Below are 12,274 nucleotides of genomic sequence, written 5' to 3'. Positions count from 1 at the left end.
GGTCTCCATTGCTTCTTTTTCCTATTGGAAACTTAGGAAGAGGAAATGTTGTTGATATCGGCGCTTCTGTGATGGCCATACCAGCCCTTTCAGGAGTTTTTGATCATCATAGCTTTGACTCCTGTGGTTATTGCCACATTGTAGGGTGAATTTGGGTCCTGTCACATGTCTCACTGATGGTATTGCTTGGACAAGTATCTTGCCTGTACTCATCAGCATTAAGGAGACCATTCATTCTGACCAGTTCTCAAATCTAGATGTAGAAATGTTGCCCAAAACTGTGAGGAATTTTCACCATGTTTCACAGTTGCCTTCACATACCCATTCAAGCACATTCTTCCTGCTATTAAAGCTAAATGTTTCCGTTTTTAACTCCATCAGATTACAACTCTTGTCATTTTTCTGCAATTAAGTTCCTGTGTTTTTTGCATAGCCCAATCACTTGGCCTTGTTTTCTCATTGTGACGTTTTTAGCCACATGTCTTCTGTTAAGACAACTTTTAAACAGACTTCCCCAGACTATATATGATATATCAGTGTCCTACTGGTTTCATTTAAGTCTTATTGCAAAGGGAAGTCATTTTTATTGATCTTGCATTGGCTGCACTAATCATGATCAACTATAGCATTTTTGTTTTGTTATGTTTTGCCTTTCTCTTTATGCTTCTGCAGAAGAGTTTGAAGGAAAACGGGGGTTTCCAGATGCGCTGTCCTCATTTCTGCCTATGAGGGACCCTGCTGATGCAGTAAGACCACCCTGTGTCTTGTTGCTGTGTTCAGTCTTGCCATTGTGTAAGATTTTTCTTCATTAAACTCCACTTGTCAATAGAGCATGGCTTTTCTTCACATTCCTCTTGCACAGCTGAATGTGTTTGATTTAATGAGTATGTTTTAACTTACATGTTGTTTTGTTATTATTCGCACGTGACTGATATAATTGTGTTAAGCCAGGGAATTTCTTAACTGTATGCAAATACACCTGTGTGAATTGATGCTTTTTTTTTTTTTTTTTTTAAAGGCAATGGGTGGTCATACTAAATATTGATTTGATTTAGTTTTTATGTACTTTGCAGGCTATTACTTGATAAACAAAAAAAAAAATCCATTTTTTTTTAAAAATCCACATTTGACAGCATTGTCACATTAGTGCCTGAAACATTTAAACAGTACACTGTAATGAGGTATTGCGGTAAAAATCGTTGCAATCGCATACGCGGAAAACGAACACGATTGCTGTGATTTTTATTGCGATTTTAATGAAAATTAATGGGAACAATTTTTTTTAACAAGCGCCAATCAAACGCAAGCACTTACAAAAGCGCTTATAGTGTGGATCTGGCCTTACCTCTTTGTAGATATAGACACAAGATCTGAAGACATAAAAACAATGAGAACTGGATATGTCCACTAAATAATGTCTCACACCATGTGGAATTAGTATTCTGGGTATGCCGTTTATCAGTGTTATGTTGGTTTGGTAGCAAAAAGACCCATTTTTTTCTTGTTAGTTTGTTTTGTTGGAAGGACATAGCCATCTGAAGTAGAGAGAGGTACTTTTTTGATAACCATAATTAACATAATGATCTGTATATCAAATATATTTCATTTTTTTAGACTCTTTGTAAAAATGGTGGTTGACTGACTATGATGGTGAGCATTTGACTATTATTCAAGTCATGTGCTTTATACAGTATACATAATTGACCTGAATGAGAGATTTAGCGAATTATCTCTACAGCAGTTTTGTTCAGTCCGCCAAGCAAGTGTGGTCCCAAATCACTACCATGGGGCTGCACTGTAACATCAAGGGGCCAGATCCAAGAATCTGCACTGATATTGCCATGCACAGGTAATGCATGTCAATCTTACCAATAGTGACACCAGCAAAATATATCACATTGTGTAATTAGTGCAACCCGGTACATGAGCATTGCTATGGTAATGTGCGTTACTATAGCAACTATTGCATTGCACATATAATGTGGGACCCACTAATTGCGCAACGCAGTGTTCTCTGCTGACGTTTGTATCAGTGATATTACTGTTGGTCTGTGCGTTAGGCCCAAAGTAACTATATGCAGATACTGATTCCTTTTCTAATTAGTACTGCAGTAATGTGCATTTATGACCACTCATCACTAGAGGGCAGTGCGAGACAATAACAGAGGACTTCTGCTTTCAGTTTCTATATTATCTGCCGGTAGAAAGAGATCAAAGCATTCCAAGAATTTACAGCAGGAGTTCTGCCAACTGAAGTCAAAAGCAGTGCACTTATCTCAAACAGCATAACTCTTTTGAAGTTGCTAATTAACCACTTCAGCCCGCAGGTGTTTTCACCTTCAGGATGAAGGCAATTTTCCTTTCAGCTCCTCCCATTCATCCGCCAATAACTTTATCACTACGCATCACACGTAAATGATCGATGCCTTGGTTTTTTTTGCCACATCTATACCTTGGGTTTTTTGCCACCAATTAGGCTTTCTTTGAGTTGTACATTTTGCTATGAATTATTTTATTCCAAATGCATTTTACAGGAATAATAAGAAAAAAATCATTTCTCAGTTTTCAGCCGTTATAGTTTTAAAATAAAACATTCTACTGTGGATATAATCCACACATTTTATTTGCCCATTTGTTCCGGTTATTGCAACATTTAAAATACTTTCCTAGTACAATGTATGGCGCAAATATTTTATTTAGAAATAAAGGTGCATTTTTTCAGTTTTGCGTCCATCATTAATTACAAGCCCATATGGGCTCAAGGTAATAAGGTGTGTAGTAATATACCTTTACAACATTCATATTTAAAAAAAGATACATAGTTACCTTAGGGACTAAACTTTTTAAACGTGTGTTTTTATTTTTTTTAGTTAATGGGCAGGGTGCGGAGTCGATCCGTTTTTATTTAGTGTGTATTGTGTTTTTTTTCCCATTTGTATGTTTTTTTTTCCATTTGTACTTTAATTTTACTTTTTGGCCACTAGGTGGCGATAAGCACTCTCCTGGAAGATACCAGGGAGTACAAGATCTTTTGTTTTACATTTAATGGTTCATGACTCAAATACCTCCTGATTGGAGGCATTTGATTCATTTGCATGGAATAGTTTGCCTCGGGGGAACACTGGTTCCTCTTCAGCAATCGATCCCCTGTAATAGCGGTGAGGAACAAGCCACCTGCATGCTGATACACGTGCATAAGGGCAGCAACACTGCGGAACGGATATATTCATCCAGATTGCCTTTGAGTGGCGATTTTTGGACAAATATATCCGTCCAGATTGGCTTAAGTGGTTAAGACTGTCTAAACAAAATTAAAAGAAAAGCAAACATCTGTCAAGCATTTTTATCTAAACACACAAGAAATGTTCACTCCCAGCCAGCAATCCACCATTTTATATGGTCCATAAACAGCTCGTCAGTGAATCAAGTGCAGTAATGTGCACCTGTGTCTGCAGTACCAAATCTAGCAGGTATTGCATAAGTTCAGCAACATTCAGGTAAGAGGCTTCGGTCAGACATAATCCTACATTGTCACCAGCAGGGGGCACCACATGTAGGTATACCTCTCACTTTGGCCCCCTCCCTAACCACTTTCCTGGTACTGCATACTGGAAGCTGAAAAAGAAAGAAAAATTAAAAACGCACATGCTGGTGCATATGGCAGGAGGGGGCCCCAAGCTCTGCCACCGCACTGGACCCCCAAAGTCCCCATGCAACACCAAGAGGGAAAGTACGGGTGATCCCACCACCAGGAGATGGGAGCAGCAGGGCTCCCATCCACAGGATTCTTTAGCTATTAATTTGTTCTCTGCTTGTAACCACTGATTATGAAGCATGCTCAGCAGTGGTTAAAGGACATTTAGGTGTAAAACACAGGAAAAAAAAAACCCTTTCCTCTTTAACCACTTAAGTACCAGTGGTCTCTGCCCCCTTAAGGACCAGAGACCGCCGGTACAAAACACGGATAACGATGAATTGCCGCACATACCCGCCACACGTCAGGAACCTGGGCCACCCACCCTGCCGTCTCTATGACAGCAAAGTTCCTGTGAGCCGGTCAGGAGCCGCTTTCATTGGCTCCTGACCCTGTCTTTCAATGTAAGCCAATGGGAGTTGCTTACATTGAAAGACATGGCCTGGAGCCAATGAAATCGGCTCCTGACCCGCTCACAGGGCTCTGCCGTCACAGAGCAAGAGAGCTGCGGCACGAGACTGTGGGGATTAAGTGGCGAGATCGGCGGGAGCGACAGAAGTGGCGAATGCATGCAACGGTGGCTAATTGAAATCGACGCCCTGCCAGCCTGGTGAACACCAAAACAGGGCATAGATTTCAATTAGCTTGGTCCTAAAGTAGTTAATTGCTAATTACGGTAGGTATACTAATGAACGGTGGAATATATTTTTCTGTTTTTCACACTGCTGCTTTTGAAACCAATTCATAGTTTGTAACCATTCCCAATGTCTCCTTGATGGATATAGGAGTGGTCCAAGCAAACATGGAGCATAAAGACACTCCTGGTTTACTTGGGCGATTCCTAAATCCGTCATCATGCAGTGGAATGATGGGGAATGGGTACAAAAGGCGTATTTGTTTTATAAGCAGCAATTTGAAATATAAATTTCATTTTTTTATTAGAATACTTAATTAGCATTTTAAGGGTATTTTTTTGTGTGCGTATTGGTTTCCCAATTTAAGTGATATGCTAATATCCATCAGCGGGCAGTGATGGAGGTGTTCCTAAAGACAGGCTAGGGGAGAGTTACTGCCACTAACTCCCCACTCATAATCAATGATCTGCTCAGTCGAAGATTATGGCTGAGCAGAGCGGGGACCACGAGTAACGACGGCAATATTACTGACGCCAGCAAAAACGCAGCTGGAGGTTGCGGCACCGTGCATAAATCATGCTAAAAAGTAAGCGAAAACATTTTCAGTTCAGGGATATTTTAATGAGCAATGGTAGCCTCCAATTTTTTTTAGATGGAATGGAATCTGTCCTGTAAAATAAGTGACCGGTGGAAGAGAGTGCAACTACAATAAGTAGCAGTGGTCAGTGAAATGCGAATTATTTTGTGTTCCTGCAGATGTTATATTAACATATGCAGCTTGGCAATACTACAGTGAAAAGCAGGCACGACATCAGATCGGAGTTATTTGCATCTCATTCCTGCTAGTAACTGTTGATTGCAAAAAAGCACAAGTGCGGAGGTGAAACTACTCAGGTGACAGAATCGACCCGCTGGCATCTACCCAAAGCCGAGCTGCAACCCTTTTCTTGCATTATCCAGAAACTAATGACATCTGTAGCAATCGCCAGATGAGCTTTAAGTGCTATGTTTTTGCACAAACCTCCGTTTAATGTATTGCTTCAAATACTGACACAATGTTTGGACTGGCAGTTAAATAATTGTACTTTTTTGTTGTCTTTTAATTTGTCCTTCATTAGCTGAAAATAAATCACCGCCTCGCCCCTGTGGTTTAAATCATTCGGACTCTCTAAATAGAACTGATCGAATGGATGCAGTCACGCCAACACTGGGGAGCAGTAACAACCAGCTGAATGCGTCATTCTTGCAAGTGTACATACCAGATTACTCTGTGAGAGCCATAGCAGACCTGCAGTTTGTCAAGGTATACTTTATTTGTACATCTATTTATCATCCACATTGATTAGATTCTGTCCTGAAAGGATACACTAGGTGACGTGACATGATGAGATAGACGCAGTGTCCAGTGTACAGTGCCAAGAACACAAATACTATGTTCCCTTTTTCTTTCTCTGTCTGAAAAAGTTAAAATTCAGGTGTGCAAGTGACAGTTTTTGTCTGGATCATGTCAGACTATTACATAACCCTCACTGATAAGGAATTCGTCATAAAACACTTTCCTGGCAGAAAGGTTCTGGTTTCTGAGAGCAGGAAAGAGATAAAAAGGTCAATATATAGTTCATAGACTTTGTACCTCTGGCATAATTCAATGCATGTGTCATGGAGCAGAAACTATGAAGCAGTAAAAACTTAAAAAAAATAGATTAAAAATAAAACTGTGAAATATCTAAAAAATATAAGTAAGTTAAACGTAAATTCTGTGAAAATAACGTAATATAATATGTAATGAATAATTTTCTTATACAATATTCACTTATAAATTGTGTAGTCGTTTTTTGCCATTGTGAAATCTTTCCTCACTCCGATTTACATTCTGAAATGTTTCAAAGGCGGCAACATCTTTAGTCCATCAAGTGCAACTCTGCAGAAAGTTTATAAAAAAAAAACACAGTTCTCCACACTAGGCTTCCATAAGCCTGTCATATCACCATAAGCGAGTTACACAATCCAAACTGCTCAGTTCACCAGAGTTGTTCATCCACTGCGTTATAACTTCTTATAGCATCAAGTGAAGGTTATATGCCACACTTACCAGATCGTATAACTCTTAGCGCTCGTTTCCACTTGTGCGGTGCGATTTTCGACGGTAAAATCGCGGCAACTAATCCGCATTCGGTTGCGGTTTTGTTGCCGTTTCTATGTGGATTTTCACGCAGAATCGCTTGCGGTTTGTGCAACACGATTTTAATCATGTCAATGCTGGCAAGCATTGACATGGGTTTTTAAGCGGAAACGCATGCGGAATCGCCGGGAAAACCGCAAGACTAAAATGCTTGCGGTTTTCCTATTTAGTTACATTACCGACGAATCGCGTGCGAGTGTGCGGCGTGCGAATTCTGCGGGATCTACCGTGCATATTTTTTCTGCACAGAAAAACGCTCAGACATCCTGACAAGTGGAAACAGTCCCATCCACTTGTATTGTCTATGCGAATCTGCATGCAGGAAACGCATGCAGATTCGCTCTAGTGGATACGGGCCCTTAGGATTAGAGTCAAATGCGGTTTGGAAGGTTTAAGCCCCTTTCTCGGCTGCTCGTCTGCTCTCCCCTCCATCAAGTTGCACTCTTCCTGTCCGACCTTGACAGTATTCCCCTACTACAGAGGAACATTAGTATCTCTTGCAAGCCTCAAATAAAAGTAACACTCCTCATTGCGCAATACAGTTTAATAAAATTGACTATAAAAAGCTAAAACACTCACAAGCGTTTGGATGGGTATTACAGCGTAGAGTTTTTAACCGTGCTCTCCGCCGTGCGCTGCTCTGGATCAGCGCTCGGCAAAACCGCTCTGTCCTCCTCGCATTAAACCCGGCCGTGGCTCATGACTCCTAGAAGCCTTTGTGGAGAACTGTGTAGATTGGCATAATTTTGCATGGGCATTTAGCAGGCAGCACTGTTGTCTTTTTTTGTGAAATTGAAGAGAAAGTGGACAGTGAATTGTTACAATAGTGCATCGGCATTTAAAGAGACTAAACCCTCTTTGTGTATAATTTTGAATTGCATAATGTTGAGGATTCGCAGCGCAGTGTGTAATTGTTTGTATCTGTAGAAAGATAGTTTCTGAGAATTTCAAAGCCAGGTAAAATAATGATTGGTCTCCCAGAATGCTCTGAGAGGAAAATTAATTATAGCTAAACAGCCTAGGCTAAGCATCACTGGGAGGGCGGGGCTACATACCAACATGCAGCAATATATAGATATATGAAGGGTTTGTGATGCGGACACCCGGAAAAGTACCATAAAACTGGCTATCCGAATAATTGACTGCATTCTACTACGTATATGTCACCACATTGCCTCTTTAATGTTGAAGTACAGTGACAGATTCTCTACAGGCAAAGAGCTGCTCTGTTATACCATTTACAGCGTTCAGTACTGTACATCATAACCAATCCTGTTTCCCTTGCCTGCAAAGATGGTAACAGCAGGAAAAAGTCTAAAGAGCTCTATAGGCTGGATAGTGTACTGGTTAAGGGCTTTGCCTCTGACACAGGCGACCTGGGTTCCAATCTTGGCTTTTCCTGCTCGGTGACCCAGCACCTAATCAGTAAGGAGACCTTGGGCAATACTCCCTAACACTGCTACTGCCTACCGAGCGTGTGCCCTAGTGAGTTCAGCTCTGGTACTTTGATTCCTCCAGAAGGAAATCACCATATAAATGTGATTTGGCTTATCTAGACTTTGTTGCCTTAAAAAGTAATTTCTAGCGAGAAATTCCCCAGCAACCTCTAACATTCAAACTTTGCTCAACCATGCAGCACGTACTATTAAGTGGAGGGCGCAGAACATGGAAGATTCCTGTACAGATTTAAAGGGTAAAGGGAACATGAAGTGAGAGGAATTCGTAGGCCACTATCTTCACTCCCTTATAAGCAATTCTAGTTGCCTGGCTATCATGCTAACCTTTACTCTTTAGTTGTTTTTGGGTCAAACACCTGTAACACGTATCCAGCCAGTGTAGTCAGACCAGAGTCACAGCATCTGATCTGCAGGCTTATTCTGGGGTCAGTGACATAGACTATTGGAAGCAGAGTAAAAGCACAGAAGTCAACTGACATTATTTGTTAGAGAAGGAAAATGGCAGCCTCGTAATCAGGTTAGCTGAAGTCTGTTGCCTTTAATGATAGATAGATAGATAGATAGATAGATAGATAGATAGATAGATAGATAGATAGATAGTCATAAACACACACACTTGGCACTACTTGGGCCACACACAATCGTGTCCCTCTGGCCAGCTATTAAACAGTACATGATCCTGGATTACATAATAGAAGCACTGTAATAATGTTCCACCCGTGCTTTACTTATATACATCATAAAGCCACAGTATCACACGTTTTTCTTAGAAAAATAATGTTGAATTGAAATGGAAAAAATCTCACTGAAAATGCATACATTTTTAAGCAGGTACAACCAACGAATGGGCACATTTAACCAACAACATGCAGATATTACCGAAGACCAGCAGATAATAACTGTGCTAGGCAAATATTACAACATGCAGTTTTTACCAACAGGCAGATATCAATCACTAGTAAATGATACTAATATTAGACAGATAGTTATAGGAAGTTTCTGATGACAGGCAGTTAATAAGGGGAAGATTCACAGGCAGGATTTTAGGATGAATAGGGTGGAAAGAGGAAAGAATAAATCCTTTTTTTAATGTCCTTTTTCAACCCATACAGGCAATAACATACATACATAATCAAACAGTCAATTAATATAAAGTTAATGTTAAAGTTAGAAACAAGTTAATAATATTAAATGTCATAATTATTAAAAGTCATATTGACGATAATAATATAAGCAAACCTGGTACGCAGATACCTCTGTTGGCTTTGAGAAAGCGGTAGTCGCTGCGAAATGGCTATTAGGCCGGTATTCACACCTATCTCTTATCTGGTATGCCTGTATTTCCTTTGCATTCACTATAAACCCTAGCAAGCAGAGCTGCTGCGCCTTCTTCTTCTTTTTCTACATATAATAAGATTGAACGTGTCTAATTACTAGTGAAGGGGAAAAAAAGGATTGATGCTAAGAGGTAGGGATGATCAATGAAATGAAAATAATCCGAAGTTCATGTAGTATTATGTAAGTTCTGGATGCAAATATATGTGGAAAATGAAGCCATCAATTTAAACCTTGGTGGTACTTGATCCATTTTTGAGCTTCATAAATGTACATACAAAATCTACATAATACTGCATGAACTCTGAATTAGTTGCACCTCATTGATCATCTCTTCTGAGAGGTTGATCCTACTATTGCTAGTGAATGTTAGTGGTTAGTTGAGTTCATAATGTCACTGTAGTAATTTTAACTTTTTTTGTTGTCTTCTGTTCCTTGCCTACACTAATAGATTACAAGACAGCAGTACCAAAATGCCCTAATGGCTTCTCGAATGGACAAAACCCCTCAATCCTCAGACAGTGAAAACACTAAAATTGAAATGACTCTTACTGAGCTACATGACGGTTTAGGTGATGAAACTGCCAACCTGCTCAATGAACAGAACTGTGTTTCACATAAATCCAATCACAGTATGCACAATGAAGGGCCCATTTGAGCCAACGTCCTAAAATTCAGGACTTTCGAAACTCCATTCTCCAGCTTCATTCCTGGATTATTGTCTGTGCGACTGAAACGGCGTCTGGTACGTGGACCTGCCATGTACTATCCAGCATTCTAAGACCAAAGATTCTGAGCCTGGAGGTGACTGGACCTGAAGAGCTTAACACTAGAATGGAATACAAATGCTTAGAAGCAAAAAAAAATTAATAAGTAAGAGATCGTTGTCTAATGTATGAGACCAAAAATGGCAAGCCTTTTAAGGCAAAAATCTTGAGGAGCATTATTTTTCTTTATCCCTCTACATTAGATCTTACTGATGCACACAGTATGGTTTATGCCTGTACTTTGTTAAATATTTTATTTAATTTTTTTTCCAATTATAAGCCAAATATTTAGACTTTTATAATAATCTGGTATTCATATTTTTGTGAAGGTTCTTATTTATCCAGGTCATGGTATCTCTAAAGAAGGAATGGGCTACCTTCAGCTGGACACCTTTTTTATGTACTAGAATGTTTTATCGGTCTTTCTGAGCAACTTAATCAATGTTAATAAGGTGAAGGAAATATTATTTATAAAATTGTATTACCTATACATATAAGTGTCTGGGTATTTTCATCACCTTACTAGAACTAAAGAATATGCTCAAGAAGAATGATTAAGTGACTTCTAGAATATTAGTGTCCAGTTTAAGCTACCTTATTTTTTTATTCCTTATAATAGAGTACGGAAATCCAGAATGCTCATTTTCACATACTTTAAAAGGTTATAGCTTTGCCAGGGGAACATTTTGAGGTTTTGATTCAGCTGGCTATTTTATTTGGGACTTTTGGAAACCTTTTAATAAAGCATCTTGCCCATTTCAAAAATCTTAATAGCAGCATGGTGATTAGGGGCTGGTAAACTGTTACAAAAGACAATATGGCAGAGATTGGGGTTCATATTTTTTTTTACCATTCTGTGGCATGTGGTCTCAATCCTGAGGGGTTTTCAAACCTGCACAAAAACAGCTGTATAAATATTTATGGAAGTGGATGGACTATTCACCTGTCCAAGGTCCCACTTTGAACACTTCCAACTTCCAAGCTTCCAACACATTGACATATCTACAGGATCTAAATTTCAAGCAGGGAAGCTGGTATCCAGATCTGGTTTAAATAGATTGCAGTTATGGGAGTTCAGTGATATTTACATAACCCTCTCCACCCCTTTGTTTAAAGCCATTTTAGCAACATTATTTTTTGTAAACTCTATCTGTAAAATTAATGTAAAATTGGGTAGCCATAAAAAAAATCTAACCTATAAAATCTTCAAGATTGGTTAAAAAAATTGTTGTGAATCTCGCTAAGTTGCATATAATTGACAAACCTAGCAGGATGTATGAAAACTAATAGGGCTATAAGTGATCTTGCCAAAGATACCCTTTATTGAGGCTGAGACACACTGTGAGCACTTTTCTGACTATTAGTGCTGTCTAAACATTTTTAAAAAAATGCTTCCACTGACTTACATTAAAATTTTTGGGTAAAATCGCCGCAATAGTAATTTCTTTTTTTGAAAAATCAAGATTGTGGCGATTTTATGTAAGTCAATGGGAGCATTTAAAAAAAAAAAAAAAAAACACTCAGCGCTGATGGTCAGAAAATTGCTTACAGTGTTTCTCAGCCCTTTGACTCAAAGGTTATTTAGTAAACTTCCTGAAGACTCGATAGACAATATTTCCCTTCCCCTATATAGGTGATCTTTTGTGAGTTGGAACAGTTAAAAAACAAGCTATTATTTTGCAATGAAAAAGTGGCATAAGGTCCTATTGAAATAAATCTTGTCGGCCTCAGCGAGTAGCTCAGTGCCTTATAATGTGATGTGTATAGGTGAGGCTAATGAGTAACGGGACACTGAATATTCTCCACGTCCTTACTGTTAAGTTCAATATTTAACTTTACGGCACAATATTGGCTGTTGTACTACTGAGTTGTCTTCACCATTGAAATTAATGTTTTATTTGAAATGTTACATAGATATCCAAATATTTTTGAAATGTTGCTCAAAACACACAACCTGTTTTTTATATGCACACTTTTTTATTTTATTTTGAAATAATCATTTCACTTTTAGTTGAATAGCAAAATTGAAGTTATCGTTGGTTATTAAGCTATTGTTAAAATGTATTAGGAATATTTTAATTGAGTCCCACAAATTTCATCACATTAATAGAAGTAATTTTTTTCCTAATTATACTGGATACACGATCACAACACTTACTTTAGACTTCTTGTAAATTCTCTTTTTAGATGCTGTGTAAGTATTA

General features: G+C 38.7%; 1 protein-coding gene across 3 annotated transcripts in view; it reads left to right on the top strand.

Moving 5' to 3' along the window:
- CNNM2 (cyclin and CBS domain divalent metal cation transport mediator 2) overlaps positions 1-10,375 on the top strand; it is a 178,276-nt gene extending 167,901 nt beyond the window's left edge. For all 3 annotated transcript variants that reach the window (XM_068257526.1, XM_068257525.1, XM_068257524.1), the window contains 2 exons: positions 5,448-5,632; positions 9,755-10,375. In XM_068257526.1, the coding sequence (XP_068113627.1) occupies positions 5,448-5,632; positions 9,755-9,961 (392 nt within the window). In that variant the 3' untranslated portion in view covers positions 9,962-10,375. The remainder of the gene's footprint in view (positions 1-5,447; positions 5,633-9,754) is intronic.
- The last annotated feature ends 1,899 nt before the right edge of the window (positions 10,376-12,274 follow it).

Source organism: Hyperolius riggenbachi, chromosome 10 (genome assembly GCF_040937935.1).
Source record: "Hyperolius riggenbachi isolate aHypRig1 chromosome 10, aHypRig1.pri, whole genome shotgun sequence".
Lineage (NCBI taxonomy): Eukaryota > Metazoa > Chordata > Amphibia > Anura > Hyperoliidae > Hyperolius > Hyperolius riggenbachi.
This window is presented reverse-complemented; position numbering and strand designations above follow the sequence as displayed.